Genomic DNA, 17,946 nt, shown 5'->3' with positions numbered 1-17,946 from the left:
GTAACCAAACATATCGCTTAATTTAGCGCTGCCATGACAAAATGGTAAGAAAATAAAATGTTCCGAGGCTACGTAATGATGAATATCTGTGAGGAGTTAAGCTATGGGATGCTTTATTCAACATATAATTGACAACAAGAAATTAACTGGATTATTCTTGAGCCGCTTTAAAAGGAGGCTCACTTACTAAAACTGGAATATATATCACAGAATCTTTCAGCACAGAAAAACACCATGGGGGTCATTTTAATTCCAAAAAACGGGCGGGTTTGGGTCGGGCGGGAGGTTAAAGCGTTAAAAATCCGAATCCCAACCCCAACCCGCCTACTTTCAGTTTTAACGGAGGCGGGATTGGGCGGGGAGCCAACCGGGTTTAACTGTGGCCGGCTCGGGTTCACGGGCCTTGGGATTCCCGGCAGCTGCAGCAAGGCGAGGACGGTCTCGGGGGAGCACTCCTTGTGGGCCTGGAGGAGGAGTGATTCCCCCTGGCACCCCAAGCTCCACGACCATTAGCCCCACCCACCCTTTACAAACTCCCCCAGGATGGAACACCACTGGGGTCGGGGATCGGCACTCCCCCCACGTCGGGGATCTGACCTACCTGGTTTTGCGGCCAGTCAGGCCGATTTCCGGACGGGGAACTTGTCAATGACATCAGACGCACGCTGTGGCGTTCAATCTCCACAGCGTGTGGGGAAACCCAGACTTCCGGTTTTCCCGCACGCTACCGAACCCCCTCAGCTCCCAGCGGGACTGCAGGTAAAAATTCCGGCCCATGTGTCCCATCAAGTGTTTTTCTCCACATGAGCCATCTAGCCTAATTCCACTCTCCTGCTTTTAATATTTCTCTTTTTCAAACAACTAATTTTAAGAATTCATGGATTCTGCTTCAGCAACAATTTGTGACAAACTTTCCAAATTCTAACCATTCTGTGTAAAGAATTTTTCTATCTCCCCCCCCCCCCTTTAATTCTTTCTTTGATGATCTTAAAGTTGTGTCCTCTCGTTACTGTTTCGCTGACTTATGGGAGCAAACTTGAAAAGTTCCATCAAGTCCCCCTTAACCTTCTCAGCTCTCGTGAAAAAAGCTGCAACTTCTGAAGTCTCTCTTCATAACTACGGCCATTAATTAATCGCAGTTAACTTCTGCGATTAACATGTTCTTTTTTTAAAGATTTATTTGATTTAACAAGCATTAATCACGGAAGTTACATGGAGAGTACCGGCATTAATGAATCGTGCTGATTTGACGTTTGGGGTGCAGCCAGGTGCATATGACCAGGTGCACGTCACCAGCATGGGTCTTGGCACAAGATAAAAAATTAAGGCACTTTTCTGTTGCCTCAGTCACTATGTAATGCTCGGAGGGACAGTAATCTTTCTATAGTCCAGAGCAGATAGCAGTCAGAAACTTCAACTTCACTGTTTCATCTTTACCATAAACCTTCCCACCTTTCACCAAGTTTGGATGCAGTCGAGGAGACCGTGTAGAACAAACAAAGGGAGGCTTTTCACTTGGGGAAATTCTTCTCATTGAGAATTTTAGCACAGAAGCAATAACACTACGGCCACTTCTCCTGTCTTGCGAGATCAGATTACTCATTTGCGGACGAGCATTTCCTGCAGTCAGTTTATTTCCAAAGGCAAATGCCTTACTTCTTGTATTGTGCGCCAGATTCTAGATTTATAACCACAAGGTCATGTACTGTAGACACACATTGGGGAATAGTGCTTAAACTCTGCTTTACATTTGATTGATAGTGTACTGTATCACTAGCAAAATGTGCCTTACAGATAATCACCCTCAACATCATGACTAACAAAAATAAAAGTGAATTTTAACAATAAGATCACATTTTATTTCAGTGACACCCTTTGTAGTGGAGGGAACAGCCCTGATGACTAATTGACCCAAAACCAACAGTCCCAAACACTGACTGCTCCGCCCACCTCGGGTCTCTCCATTAACCTTCACCTGGAATAGCTTAGATCTGAACATCAAAAAAGCCCAAATCAAAAGTTTAATTATCTGACTGGACAACAACAACTTGTATTTATATAGTGCCTTTAACGTCCCAAGGCGTTTCACAGGAGTTTATAAGACACAAAAATTGACACCGAGCCACATAAGAAATTAGAGCAGATGAGGTAGGTTTTTAGGAACGTCTTAAAAGGAGGAAAGAGAGGTAGAGCGGTTTAGGGAGGGAATTCCAGAGCTTAGGGCCTAGGCAGCTGAAGACACAGCCACCAATGGTTGAGCGATTATAGCCAAGGATGTTCAAGAGGGCAGAATGTGAGGAGTGCCGATATCTTGAGGGGTTGTGGGGCTGAAGGAGATTACAGAGATAGGGAGGGGTGAGGCCATGGAGGAATTTGAAAACAAGGATGAGAATTTTGAAATCAAGGCATTGCTTAACCAGGAGCCAATGTAGGTCAGCGAGCACAGGGGTGATGGGTGAATGGGACTTGGTGCGAGTTAGACACGGGCAGCCGAGTTTTGGATGACCTCACGTTTACGTAGGGTAGAACGTGGGAGGCCAGCCAGGAGTGCATTGGAATAGTCAAGTCTAGAGGTAACAAAGGCATGGATAAGGGGTTCAGCAGCAGATGAGCTGAGGCAGGGGCAGAGACGGGCAATGTTACGGAGGTAGAAATAGGCAGTCTTAGTTATGCCACGGATATGTGGTTGGAAGCTCATTTCAGGGTCAAATATGACACCAAGGTTGCGAACAGTCTGGTTCCGCCTCAGACAGACGCTAGGGAGAGGGATGGAGTCAGTGGCTAGGGAACGGAGTTTGTGGTGGGGCCCAAAAATAATGGCTTTGGTCTTCCCAATATTTAATTGGAGAAAATTTCTGCTCATCCAGTACTGGATGTCAGACAAGTAGTCTGACAATTTAGAGACCGTGGAGGGGTCGAGAGAAGTGGTGCTGAGGTAGAGCTGGGTGTCGTCAGCGTACATGTGGTAACTGATGCTGTGTTTTCGGATGATGTCACCAAGGGGCAGCATATAGATGAGAAATAGGAGGGGGCCTAGGATAGATCCTTGGGGGACCCAGAGGTAACGATGTGGGAGTGGAAAGAGAAGCCATTGCAGGTGATTTTCTGGCTACGATTAGATAGATAAGAATGGAACCAGGCAAGTGCAGTCCCACCCAGCTAGACGATGGTGGAGAGGCGTTGAAGGAGGATGGAGCGGTCAACCGTGTCAAAGGCTGCAAACTAGTCGAGAAGGACGAGGAGGGACAGTTTACCTTTGTCACAGTCACAAAGGATGTCATTTGTGACTTTGATGAGAGCAGTTTTGGTACTGTGGCGGGCGGAAACCGGATTGGAGGGAGTCAAACATGGAGCTTTGGGAAAGATGGGCATGGATTTGGGAGGCGACAACACAACAACAACAGCAACAATGTGTATTTATATAGCGCCTTTAACATAGTAAAACATCCCACGGCGCTGCACAGGAGTATTTTAAGACAAAAAATTTGACACCGATCCACATAAGGATAAATTAGGGCAGGTGACAATAAGCTTGGTCAAAGAGGTAGGTTTTAAGGAGCGTCTTAAAGGAGGAAAGAGAGGAAGCGAGGCGGACAGGTTTAGGCAGGGAATTCCAGAGCTTAGGGCCTAGGCAACAGAAAGCACGGCCACCAAAGGTTGAGCGATTATAATCAGGAATGCTCAAGAGGGCAGAATTAGAGGAGCGCAGATATCTCTGGGGTGTTGTGGGGCTGAAAGAGATTACAGAGATAGGGAGGGGCGAGGCCATGGAGGGATTTGAAAACAAGGATGAGAATTTTGAAATCGAGGCGTTGCTTAACCGGGAGCTAATGTAGGTCAGTGAGCACAGGGGTGATGGCGAACGGGACTTGGTGCGGGTCAGGACACGGGCAGCTGAGGTTTGGATCACCTCAAGTTTACGTAGGGTGGAATGTGGGAGGCCAGCCAGGAGTGCGTTGGAATAGTCAAGTCTAGAGGTAACAAAGGCATGGATGAGGGTTTCAGCAACAGAGGAGCTGAGGCAGGGGCAGAGACGCACGATGTTACGGAGGTGGAAATAGGTGGTCTTAGTTATGCTGCAGATATGTGGTCGGCAGCTCATTTCAGGGTCAAATATGACACCAAGGTTGCGAACAGTCTGGTTCAGCCTCAGACAGACGCTAGGGAGAGGGATGGAGTCAGTGGCTAGGGAACGGAGTTTGTGGTGGGGACCGAAAACAATGGCTTTGGTCTTCCCAACATTTAATTGGAGAAAATTTTTGCTCATCCAGAACTGTATGTCGGACAAGCAGTCTGACAATTTAGACACGTTCAAGGACTTGAGAGGAAAGGGAGGTTGGAAATAGGGAGGTAGTTTGCAAGGACGGAAGGGTCAAGGGTTGGTTTTTTTGAGGAGTGGGGTGATGACGGCAGATTTGAGGGAGAGGGGGACAGTACCTGAGGAGAGAGAACCGTTAACAATGTCAGCTAACATGGGAGCCAAAAAAGGAAGTTCGGTAGTCAGCAGTTTAATGGGAATAGGGTCGAGGGAGCAAGAAGTGGGTCTCATGGACAGGATGAGCATGGAGAGGTCAAGAGGGGAGATCGGAGAGAAATTGGAGAAAGATACGAGTTTAGGGCTAGGGCAGGGGAGAACCTTAGAGGAAGTTTGGCCCAGTAGGCAAGGGGAAGGAAGGGAAGTGGCAGAGGCAGCTGATCAGATGGTCTCAATCTTAGAGACAAAGAAGTCCATGAGCTCCTCGCACTTGTTGTTGGAGGTGAGTGTGGAGGAGATGGGGAAGAGGGGTTTAAGAAGACGGTTAGCAGTAGAAAATAGTAGCCGGGGGTTATCTTTGCATTCCAGAATGATCCTGGAATAGTGAGCAGTTTTGGCAGACAAGAGTAGGACCTGATAATGCTTTATGTGGTCCAGCCAGATCTGGCGGTGAATGGCTAAACCAGTTGTCTGCCATATTCATTCAAGCCGGAGTCCCTTGCACTTGAGGGAGCGAAGATGTGGGCCATACCAGGGGGAACGGCCAGGGTGAGAGAGAGAGAGAGAGAGAGTGTAAGAGTAATTGTTTTAATAGGGACTAGGGCAGCAAAGGTGGTGGTGAGGGTGTGGTTGAGCAGATCGGTAGCTGCAGAAATGTTGTGGTGAATGGAGGGCCAAAGGCTGGACAGTTGGGATATCGTAAGTGCAGCTGTAAGGGAGTTGGGAAGAGAGTTTTTTCCAGACACAGAAGGAAGTAGGGTCGGGTGGGGGAAGGGGGATGTGGGTGGAAAGCGATACAAGGAGATGGCTTTATCTTCGATTGACACGATGGGAGTAGCGAGGCCATGAGGGATGGCGAGGTCAAGGGGGTGGCCGTGAATATGGGTTTGGGAGTTCACACGGAGGGCGAGATTAAGGGAGAATAGTGAACTCAGAGGAAAGAGAGCATGATGAATTAAGATGGAGGTTGAAATCACCGAGGATGAGAAGTCGTTCGGTGCAGAGGCTGAGGGAGGAAAGCAGTGAAGATATCTTGGTGATAATATTTTTATCATACTTGGATGGGCGGTAAAGAACGACAACTTTAAGTGAGAGGGGTGGAACAAGGAGAGATGCTCAAAAGGAGGAGAAAGTTCCGGAGGAGTAGGGGGACAGACCAAGGTGTGATTTGGTGAGGAGAGCCACACCGCCACCATGGCGGTCTGGGCGGGGCAAGTGGTGGAAGGTATAGCCAGGCGGGGAGGCTTCATTTAAGCACAAGATGTCATCACCCCTCAGCCAAATTTCTGTCAGAGCCATAATGTCAATGCAATCATCCACGATAAGCTCATAGATGGCAAGGGCCTTGTTTGCAAGTGAACGGACATTCTGCAGGGAGGGTCGGTGATGGCCGATCCACTGCCAAACTCAAGTTACATAGGCCTGGTTATGTAGCAATTATAGGGATGTGTATTTCCTGGTAGTAGCAAGAAATAGGTTGGTGACAATAGTAGGGAGTCCAGAGTTAAAGTCGGAGGTCCCGTGGACAGAAAAAGTTGACAGTTCAAATCCAAGCTGCAGATTCCCCATTAGGTAGTTGTGACTTCTTTGCAGCATCTCACCTTCTTGGGTTAGCAAATTCACAATTCCCAGCTGGCTGATGTAAATATCTAAGTCACCCTGTTGTGTGGAAGCCTTTAGACTGCCATCTGAGGAATCTACAAGTAAACAATTAAGCACTTTAGTTGTTGGCATTTCATTTGTACTTGACAATTCCTTAGAAAAATAACTGGGCTTGTATCAGAGGTTCTTCTGATATTCAAACTCCCCTAGCACCTTTAGTAGAATGCTAGCTGGAGTTCGTCAATGCTTGACTAGCAAATCATCTCAGGGGAAGGGAAGAAAGAGAGTAAAAGGGCAGGGACGGAAATCAGCAAGATGACACATTGAGCCCTGCAAAATGCATCATGCTCAGCAAGCTGGTGGCTGCAAGAAAGTCTAACGTGCAGACTATCTGTACTCGCCAATGAAGGAAAACAGTAAGACGGCAAATATGGAAGAAAGATCGTTTATTTTTGGCACTAAATTTATTTTCCATGGGGCTGCGACATAACTCCCGGAAAATTTAGATTTTTAACACTTTATTTTGTGAATTTTCCAGTATTCTGAATTTACAATAATTTTAACAAGTACATTACTCAATATTTTTGAAAATGAGAGAATATTGGGAATAAATTACTTTTTCTTAGTATTTTAGAAATTCTCTCTCCCATTAGCAGTAGGCAATCTATTGCTGGAAGAAAGTTTTAATTCATTTTCTTTCTTTAAAACAAAAATTGCCTAATATGAACCCCATGATCATCAGATCATTTTAGTCAGGACCTCGGGCCACAGGCAGCAAGTTTAAAACTGTAGAACACTCCTTTCAAATGTGCCCCCTCCTCACCCCATCAATTAGCAATACATTGTATTTCTATGGGGATCCAGCAGCATGCTCCCATTGAAAAGTTTTTAATTTTTACATAAAATTATGCATTCTGGTTAACTATAAAAAAAAACGTTTATACTGTACTTCAGAATTGGGTTAAAATGTAAGTGGCATTTGGATTTTCAAACAACTAAGCAGGCCACCACTTCCCCAGACCCTAACTCACCAATCACTCCCACGTTCAACACGCCAGATATATCCAGTGAGACACCACAAACCCTCAAACTCTTTACTCAGTTGACAGACAATCCTCCTAGTTCATAAGGACACTCTTCTGTTCAAGCTGACACTTCTATTTCTTCAATTAAACTTGGCATTCTTCTTCCACTGCCCTTATTCACACCAATAGTCTTCTTTCACCCACCAGCTCATTCTGGCCCTTTCCCCCCTCTTCAATCCAGTTCCAGCTGGTACATTTCTTCCACCTCCTCCATTTGGGGCAGCATTTGACCAAGTGTGGCATCAAGGAGCCCGAATAAAATTGAAGTCAATGGGAATCAGGGGGAAAACTCTCCACTGGCTGGAGTCATACCGAGCACAAAGGAAGATGGTTGTAATTGTTGGACGTCAATCATCACAGCCCCAGGCCATCGCTGCTGGAGTTGCTCCGGGCAGTGTCCTAGGCACAACCATCTTCAGCTGCTTCATCAATGACCTTCCCTCCATCATAAGGTCAGAAGTGCGGATGTTCGCTGATGACTGCACAGTGTTCAGTTCCATTCACAACTCCTCAGATAATGAAGCAGTCCATGCCCGAATGCAGCAAGACCTGCATGACATTCAGGCTTGTGCTGATAAGTGGCAAGCAACATTCGCGCCACAAAAATGACAGGCAATGACTATCTCCAACAAGCGAGAGTCTAACCGCCACCCCTTGACATTCAACGGCATTACCATCGCTGAATCCCCCACCATCAACATCCTGGGGGGTCACCATTGACCAGAAAACTTAACTGGACCAGCCACATAAATACTGTGGTTACAAGAGCAGGTCAGAGGCTGAGTACAGGAAACTCTCGTTTAAACGGCACCTAAATATCCGGAATTCTCTAATAACCGGCAAAATGCATACTCCGAAAGCAACACCTCAATAACCGGAAATGTTGCCGAGTCCGAGTCTCCCGTGGTGGCCGAGTTAGTCAGTGGGGGTAGTTCTCCAAACTGCCACTACTCAGCTTCTTGGCACTGTCGGAAGTCTCTGTAGGTGAGTACCCAATTATACTGCACATTTCTTGATTTTTAAATTTTTGTTTGTTAAAAAATATTCTCAGTAGATATACCTCTCCGTTATCCGGAATTTTTAATCAACTGGCACCATCCCGGTCCCGTCGGTGCCGGATACGAAAGAGTTTCCTGTATTCTGCGGCGAGTGTCTCACCTCCTGACTTACCAAAGCCTTTCCACCATCTACAAGGCACAAGTCAGGAGTGTGATGGAATACTCTCCACTTGCCTGGATAAGTGCAGCTCCAACAACACTCAAGAAGCTCGACACCATTCAGGACAAAGCAGCCCGCTTGATTGGCACCCCCTCTACCACCTTAAACATCCACTCCCTCCACCACCGGCGCACTGTGGCTGCAGTGTGTACCATCTACAAGATGCACTGCAGCAACTCGCCAAGGCTTCTTCGGCAGCACCTCCCAAACCCGCGACCTCTACCACCTAGAAGGACATGGGCAGCAGGCGCATGGGAACACCATCACCTGCAAGTTCCCCTCCAAGTTACACACCACCCTGACTTGAAAATATATCGCCGTTCCTTCATTGTCGCTGGGTCAAAATCCTGGAACTCCCTCCCTAACAGCACTGTGGGAGTACCTTCACCACACGGACTGCAGCGGTTTAAGGCGGCGGCTCACCGCCACCTTCTCAAGGGCAATAAATGCTGGCCTTGCCAGCGACGCCCACATCCCAGGAACAAATTTTAAAAAACTCTTCTCCCTTTCCCCACCACCCCAGTGCAATCTAACATTCTTTTCCCCATAACCCCCTCAGTTCAAGTCAGCACTTTCTTCCATACCCGCTTCAGTTTTTACTATAATTTTCTTGCCATAAGTATAGTAACTGCAGTCAGAGTCTCACCAAAATATCGGTCGGGATGGGAATAGGGCCACTAACGGATAGACAGGATAAAATCACAGGCAGTGATAGTGAAATGGCAGAAATATTTAATAATTACTTTGTTTCTGTATTTACTAGGAAGATAGATCAGGTGAATGTGACATCAGTAGCTGAGATTAGAAATGGTATAACCAATTTTAAAATAAAGAGGATAAATATTAAATAAACTAATCAAACTCAAAGAAGATAAAACCCTCTGGACGGATTGCATCCACGCATTTTGAAAGAATCTAGAGAAGTGATAGCAGAGGCACCATTACACATATTTAATAATTCGTTAGAAAAAGGTGTAGTGCCAGAGGACTGGCAGATAGCCAACATTATTATACCTATATTTAAGGAAGATAGAACATGTCCAGGGAACTATAGAACTGTCAGCTTAAATCGGTGGTGGGAAAAGTAATGGAATCCCTACTAAAGGAAAAAATAGAAAAACATCTAGAAACCAAAAATATAATAATAAATAGCATGGATTTCAAAAGGGAAAGTCTTGTTTGACCAACCTCATTGAAGTCTTTGAAGAGGTAACAAAGAGAGTAGACAAGAGTAATGCAGTAGATGTAATTTATCTATATTTCCAAAAGGCCTTCGATAAGGTGCCACACAACAGACTAATGAATAAGGTCAGAACATGTGGAGTCAGGGGACAAGTAGCAGAATGGATAGTTAGCTGGTTGCAAGACAGAAAGCAGAGAGTAGGGGTAAAGGGTAGCTATTCACAGTGGCAGAAGGTGGAAGTGGGGTTCCTCAAGGATCAGTGCTGGGACCACTGCTGTTCACAATTTATATCAACGATTTAGACTTTGGAATCAAAAACAAAATTTCTAAATTTGCAGATGACACCAAATTGGGGGGAAATAATCAATACTGAGGGGGACCATTGTTCCCCATAATTTTTGGGGGGGCCACGCAGCCCCTTTAACAGGCTGCGCGACCTATTCAAAAGTCCGTGCATGTGTGGTTTTTTTCAATTTAAAAGCTGGCTCACCGGCTGTGTGGGACCCCTGGAGTGCTGCGCAGTCTTAAAGGGAACATTGAGGGGGACTGCAACAAATTACAAGAAGACATTCATAAACTTGCAGAATGGGCATATTATTTGCAGATAAGTTTCAACACAGATGGGTGTGAGGAATTACATTTTGATAAGAAAAATCAGGAGGTCACATATTACAGGAAACTTTGTGTTATCCAGAGGCTAAATGTCTGGCAAGCTCGAGCCACCGGCAAAAATCAGGAGCCGTTTCGTTAGGTTTTTTTTCTTTTCGTTGCTTTTTTCTCAACAGTCAAGCTCTGCAAGGTCTGTAGCTAAGCAACAGCTTCAGCTAGAGACGCTACAGAGATGCTTGCCGACTGTTTAGAAGCTGTAGGGTTTGTTGATTCACACGGAGCTGAAAATCTCCATATGCTTCAACATCAGCGCTGGTGTGTCCGGCAGTTTTGAGGGAACGGCAACAGCTCGGTCCCGTCAGTGCCGGATAGCACAAAGTTTCCTGTACTTGGAATCTAAATGGGGTAGAGGAGCACAAATACACAAATCACTTAAAGTAGCAATGCAAGTTAATAAGGCCATTAAAAAGGCAAACCAAGCACTAGGGTTTATTTCTAGAGGGATAGAATTAGAACCTTGGTTAGACCACACTTGGAGTACAGGAAACTTTTTAAAAATCCGGCACGGATGGGACCGACGTGGTGCCGGTTCATCAAAAATTCCGGATAACCGAACGCTATAGTAAAAGATACGGAGCTGAGAGCTCCGTATAAAGCAACAAACCCTGTTGCTTAACAGCTTCAAAACAATGGCCACAAGTTGCAAGCGTCTCTGTAGCTTAGCAACAGCTGCAGCCACACCCTTGCACAGCAACACATGGAGGAAGGCAAGTAATAAAAGTTACCTGAACCTACTCCTGAATTTTGCCGGTTAACCGACATTTCCGGTCATTTAGGTGCCGGTTAATCGAAAGTTTCCTTACTGTGTACAGTTCTGGCCGGCATATTATAAAAGGATATAGAGACACTGGAGAGGGTGCAAAAAAGACTTTGAATCAAATAAATTTATGGCACTGAAGAAGGCCAGTTGGCCCATCGTGTCTGTGCCAGCCGAAAAATAGCTATCCAGCCTAATCCCACTTTCCAGCTCTTGGTCCATAGCCTTGTAGGTTATAGCACTTCACATTTAAAAAGTACTTGGATATGCACTTGATGAGGGTTTCTGCCTCTACCACCCTTTTAGGTAGTGAGTACCAGACCCCACCACTCTCTGGGTGAAAAAAGTTCTTCTCAACTCCCCTCTATTCCTTCTACCAATTACTTTAAATCTATGCCCCCTGGTTACTGACCTCTCTGCTAAGGGAAATAGATCCTTGCTATCCACTAGACCCCTCATAATTTTATACACCTCAATTAAGCCTCCCCACAGCCTTCTCTGTTCCCAAGAAAACAACCCCAGCCTATCAAATCTTTCCTCAGAGCTAAAATAACTTACAAGATTAATACCAGAAATGCGAGGGTAAACCCGTCAGGAAAGGATGAACAGTCTGTGTCTCTTTTCTCTTGAAAAGAGAAGGCTGAGGGTTGACCTAAAAGAGGTCTTTAAAATTATGAAAGGTTTTGATAGACACAGAGAGAGTGTTTCCACTTGTGGGGAAGAGTAAAACTAGAGGCCATCAATATAAGATATTTAAGATTGAAATCAAATAGGGAATTCAGAAGAATCTTCTTTACCCAGAGAGTGGTGAGAATGTGGAACTCGCTACCGCAGCGAGTGGTTGAGGTGAATAGTAAAGATGCATTTAAGGGGAGGCGAGATAAGCGTACGCGGGAGAAGGGAATAGATGGTTATGCTGCTAGAGTTAGATGAGGAAGGATGGAAGGAGGCTCGAGTGGAGCATAATCGCCAGCATGGACTGGTTGGCCGAATGGCCTACTTCTATGTAATTCTATAATAAAAACATGAAGTCAATACTTATAGCTTATGTCTGTAGTGTACCCTAGATAATATCAAAATTTATTTGATCTTAGCCTACACAGCTTTTCCATTGTATGACCTTTTCTTTAATACCTTCCTTCTCTGTGCTTATAACATTTGTTCATCTTACCCTCCAACTCCAGTGCATTCCCCCCTCCCTCCAGTCTACAATCAATGACGGTCTTCAGCAGCCTCACCCCTACTCTGTAGAAGTCCCTCCCTAAACCCCTCTGCTCTGTTACTTCATCTGCCTTTAAAAGCCTCTTCAAAACCTTTTCCCCCCAACCACACTTTGTCATCTTTCCTATCCTATTACTGCTTGGCACCTGCTCCTCCTTTACGTAGCACCTTGGGGAATTTTATCATGTTAAAGGTGTTATATAAATGTAAATAAAAAGAAACAAAACTGCTACCGGTTGTGTCTTTCACCATTTTCTGTTTTAGTTTTATATAAATGTAAGTTGTTATTATTGTGGAGAAATGACTGGTCACTAATAGAACAACGTTACTGTCATCTATTGAATGCAGCTGATCATAACTTGACCAAAACTAGTGTCATCTCCTGATGCTTAGAAACATCCAGCAGCAAAAAAGTTGATTCCTGTCGTACTTTTTAAGCTACAAGCGGAGCAGCTGGAATTACGGAGAGTCTCACCAAACCTGAAGCCAATATTTGTAACAGATCTCTTGCATCCCTAGACTGCTTCAGTTAATAATGCCAAAATGTATTCAGCCTTGGTCTGGCCAATCGTTCACATTGATATGACCTTCTCCTCAGTACCTTGCTTCTCTACACTTATCCTTCCTGCCCTCCTCAGAAAGAAGAATGGCTACTGGAGGAAACGCAGTCTGCAAAGTTGTAGCAGCACTTTTTTTAAAAATTCTTTCATGGGATGTGGGCGTCGCTGGCAAAGTCAGCATTTATTCCCCATCCCTAAGTGTCCTCGAAAAGGTGATGGTGAGCTGCCTTCTTGAACCACTGCGGTCTGTGTGGTGAAGGTAATCTCACAGTGCTATTAGGTGGTGAGTTCCAGGATTTTGACCCAGTGACGATGAAGGAACAGCGATATATTTCCAAGTCAGGATGATATGTGACTTTGATGAGAACTTGGAGGTGGTGGTGTTCCCATGCGCCTGCTGCCCTTGTCCTTCTAGGTGGTAGAGGTCTCGGGTTTGGGAGGTGCTGCCGAAGGCGGCTTGGCGAGATGCTACAGTGCATCTTGTAGATGGTACACACTGCAGCTATGGTACGCCAGTGGTGAAGGGTGTGAATGCTTAAAGTGGTGGATGGGGTGCCAATCAAGCGGGCTGCATTGTCCTGGATGATGTCGAGCTTCTTGAGTGCTGTTGGAACTGCACTCATCCAAGCAAGTGGAGTATATTCCATTACACTCCCGACTTGTGCCTTGTAGATGGTGGAAAGGCTTTGGGGAGTCAGGAGGTGAGCCACTCGCCGCAGGAGATGGTCATTGCCTGGCGCAAATGTTACCTGCCACTTAACAGCCCAAGTCTGGATGTTATCCAAGTCTTGCGGCATGTGTGCACACAACTGCTTCATTATCTGAGGAGTTGCGAATGGAACTGAACACTGTGCAATCATCAGCGAACATCCCCACTTCTGACCTTATGATGGAGGGAAGGACATTGATGAAGCAACTGAAGATGGTTGGGCCTTGGACACTGCCCTGAGGAACTCCTGCAGTGATGTACTGGGGCGGAGATGATTGGCCTCCAACAACCACAACCATCTTCCTTTGTGCGAGGTATGACTCCAGCCAGTGGAGAGTTTTCCCCAATTCCCACTGATTTCAATTTTATTAGGGGTCCTTGATGCCACACTCGGTGAAATGCTGCCTTGATGTCACTCTCACCTCACCTCTGGAATTCAGCTTTTTTGTCCATGTTTGGACTAAGGCTGTATTGAGGACTGGAGCGGAGTGGTCTTGGCGGGGAACCCAAACTCAGCAGGTTATTGGTGAGTAAGTGCCGCTTGATAGCACTGTCAATGACCCCTTCCATCACTTTGCTGATGATTTAGAGAGTAGACTGATGGAGCGGTAATTGGCCAGATTGGATTTATCTTGCTTTTTGTGGACAGGACATACCTGGGCAATTTTTCACTTTGTCGGTTAGATGCCAGTGCTGTTGCTGTACTGGAACAGCTTGGCTAGAGGCATGGCTAGTTCTGGAGCACAAGTCTTCAGCACTACAAGCTGGGACGTTGTCGGGGCCCATAGCCTTTGCTGTATCCAGTGCGCTCAGCCGTTTCTTGATATCACGTGGAGTGAATCGAACTGGCTGAAGACTGGCTTCTGTGATGGTGGAGACCACAGGAGAAGGCAGAGATGGATCGTCCACTCAGCATTTCAGGCTAAAGATGGTTGCAAACGTATCAGCCTTGTCTTTTGCACTGACGTGCTTTGATCTGATCCTTTGGTTGTGGGTTCGCTTAGCTCGGTCTATAGCATGCTGTTTCCGCTGTTTAACATGCATGTAGTCCTGTGTTGTAGCTTCACAAGGTTGGCACCTCATTTTTAGGTACACCTGGTGCTGCTCCTGGCATTCTCTTCTACACTCCTCATTGAACCAGGGTTGGTCCCCTGGCTTGATGGTAGTGGTAGAGTGAGGGATGTGCCAGGCCATGAGGTTACAGATTGTGGTAGAATACAATTATGCTGCTGCTGATGGCCCACAGCTCCTCATGGATGCCCAGTTTTGAACTGCTAGATCTGTTCTGAATCAATCCCATTTAGCGGTGATAGTGCCACACAACACAATGGAGGGTGTCCTCAGTTTGAAGACGGGACTTTGTCTCCACAAGGACTGGCGCTGATTACTCCCACCAATATCATCATGGACAGATGCATCAGCGACAGGTAGATTGGCGAGGACGAGGTCAAGGAGGTTTTTCCCTACTTGACCTTGTTGCTTTTCTCACCACCTGCCGCAGGCCCAGTCTAGCAGCATATATCCTTCAAGACTCGGTCAGTAGTGGTGCTACCGAGCCACTCTTGGTGATGGACATTAAAGTCCCCCACCTAGAGTACATTCTGTGCCCTTGCAGTCCTCAGTGCGCCTTCAAAGTGACGTTCAACATGGAGGAGTACGGATTCATCAGCTGAGGGAGGGCGGTAGGTGGTAATCAGGAGGTTTCCTTGCCTATGTCTGACCTGATGCCATGAGACTTCATGGAGTCCGGAGTCAATGTTGAGGATGCCTAGGGTCACTCCCTCCCGACTGTATGCCATTGTGCCATCAGCTCTGGTGACTCTGTCCTGCCGGTGGGACAAGACATATCCATGGCTGGTGATGGAGGAATCTGGCACGTGGCTGAAAGGTATGATTCTGTGAGTACGACTATGTCAGGGTGTTGCTTGACTAGTCTGTGGGACAGCTCTCCCAATTTGACAGGGTAGATACCGAGAGGATGTTTCCCCTCGTGGGGGAATCTAGAACTAGGGGGCATAATTTCAGAATAAGGGGTCGCCCATTTAAAACGGAGATTCGGAGGAATTTCCTCTCTCAGAGGGTCGTGAATCTTTGGAATTCTCTACCCCAGAGAGCTGTGGAGGCGGAGTCATTGAATATATTCAAGGCGGAGGGGGACAGATTTTTGAAAAACAGGGGAGTCAAGGGTTATGGGGAGCGGGCAGGAAAGTGGAGTTGAGGCCAAGATCAGATCAGCATGATCTTATTGAATGGCGGAGCAGGCTTGAGGGGCCAAATGGCCTACTCCTGCTCCTATTTCTTATGTTCTTATTTTGGCACAAGTCCCCAGATATTAATAAGGAGGACTTTTCAGGGTTGAGTGGGCTGGGTGTGACTCTGTTGTTTTGAATCCCATGCCTAGATCGATGCTGGGTGGGCCGTTCGGTTTTATTCTTATTATCCTTTGTCACAGTGGTTTGGTACAACTGAGTGGCTTGCTAGGCCATTTCAGAGGGCAGTTAAGAATCAACCACATTGCTGTGGGTCTGGAGTAATATAGACCAGACAAGGACGGCAGATTTCCTTCCCTAAAAAGGACATTACTGAACCAGATGGGTTTTTACGACAATCCAGTAGCTTCATGGTCACCATTACGGATACTAACTTTTTATTCCAGATTTATTTAATTAACTGAATTCAAATTCCACAGCTGCCATGGTGGGATTATATATTCACATCTATATGAACCACTATATTGCCGTACTTGTTACTTGGAGATATACTGCCATTCCTTCATTCTGGCTGGGTCAGAAATCTTGGAATTCCCTACCTAACACTATTGTGGGAGCACCAATCGCCACAAGCCCTGTAGCGATCCCAGGGCAATTAGGACTAGACAGTAAATGACACCATAGCAATATTCTTCAAATCTTAACAGAATAAAAAATGCTGGTGCTGTTACAGTCAATCATTTTAGCATATGCACCAGGCTTAATCCGAACATGGTGATCTCCATTTCACAACCCCATATCTATGCAAACTGGATAGTATTGTACAACACTTCACCCAATCCCACTGTAATACCACCACCAAATTCTTAATAGCAGTATGGAAACCTGATGTGAGCAATGCAAATCTATATGGAAATCCGAAAGTAAATAGCAGCATAATGCTTTATTTTGTAACGTCATACAAGAGAACAGTGTATACTATCTGAATTTTAATTTTAGTATGTGACCATTTTTGAGCAGAGTGGTATCAAGCATAGCCTAACAAATGTTGACAGGCCCAAACTGTTGAGCTAAAATTCTTCATGGGTCAGATATGATTTAATATGTATTAAAAAAATGTGCTGGTAACACTTCCTCCTCCAACACCACAAAAAAAATCAACTCCACTTGATTTGAAGTCTATCTTTTCGTTGCCGAAGATGTAACTCAACAACATTTATAAATCAGCCCCAGGGCAGAAAAAGATTAGACATCCCAAGGTTCAACCTACATTAGAAGTTTAGCCAAAGTAATAGATCAATGACAATGTCAAGTTTTACCATCACCATACAGTAAAGCAGTTTCAAACTTTTAAAAAGGTTTTTAGAAATTACAATGAATATTTGTGAAACGGAACTTTGGAAATGTGATGGGTACATTTGTATGATCAAAGAAACAACATTTACTACTACTGTCTCCCTCCATTTTCTGTATGCATATCCAACACGTGATCAATGGCACAAGAAAGTCCATGCATTTTTTCTAAACCATAAGGCTATTATCATATTGGTTTCTTACAATGGGAGTGTATTCTCCATGTGCTGTTTTAGTGTGATGCACCACAATGTGTATAGTGCAATCCCCACCACCTTTCTCAGAAGAGTGCCAAACTTCCTCTACTGAGAGAAAGAAATGTCTCACCAGTTATTTTCCTTTTATGGAACACTAACAACACAGAAAGCATATCGTTTTGTTTATAAAGAACTCATTGCTTCTCAGTATTTTTAGATTAGAACCATGCATATACCTTCAGTAGCAAGAGTCACCAGGAGGCACTAATTGAAACCGTTGCCTTTCATGTTTGAGCGTGTAACTTGCCCACAGCGGCTCAGAGATCTGACCGCTGCAGCAAATGTTCTCTATAGTTCAACCATAATTAAAGTTATGGTGGAATTATTCTCTTATATATAAACTGGAACTAGTATGAGCAAAGTGGGAGAGCTTCTTACCTACAGTAACAGCACCTGCATCAGTCTGAATAGTAACATTTCCTGTACATGGAAGAATACAAAAAAAATTGTAATAGAAAGTCTTTTGAAGAAAAAATATTACTATAAGTTTATAGCTTAGTAACAGCATGAGAATTCTGATTAGTAAAACAGAAAACCGGTGTTAACTTGGCTGTATTCCTTTGAAACTCGCAATAGAACAAAAATGTAGAAACTCTGCTACATAGATTAACAATGACTCCACAAAGGCTCTGCTCATGTTCGCTATGG

At 45.3% G+C, this 17,946-nt stretch overlaps 1 protein-coding gene across 3 annotated transcripts in view; it reads right to left on the bottom strand.

Annotated features, from left to right (window-relative positions):
- The window catches only part of fam185a (family with sequence similarity 185 member A), a 59,922-nt gene that overhangs the window by 11,120 nt on the left and 30,856 nt on the right, over positions 1-17,946 (bottom strand). The window contains exons 5-6 of one of the 3 annotated variants that reach the window (XM_086010424.1): positions 17,677-17,718; positions 6,076-6,171 (exon numbers count right to left, since the gene is read on the bottom strand). In XM_086010424.1, the coding sequence (XP_085866550.1) occupies positions 6,076-6,171; positions 17,677-17,718 (138 nt within the window). The remainder of the gene's footprint in view (positions 1-6,075; positions 6,172-17,676; positions 17,719-17,946) is intronic. The other 2 variants (XM_086010426.1, XM_086010425.1) reach the window with 2 other exon arrangements.

The sequence above is a fragment of the Somniosus microcephalus genome, chromosome 17, assembly GCF_052327205.1.
Source record: "Somniosus microcephalus isolate GS21.2 chromosome 17, FLI_Smic_1.0, whole genome shotgun sequence".
In the NCBI taxonomy this organism is placed as follows: domain Eukaryota; kingdom Metazoa; phylum Chordata; class Chondrichthyes; order Squaliformes; family Somniosidae; genus Somniosus; species Somniosus microcephalus.
The sequence above is the reverse complement of the archived record's forward strand: the minus strand, read 5'-3'. Positions and strand labels throughout refer to the sequence as shown.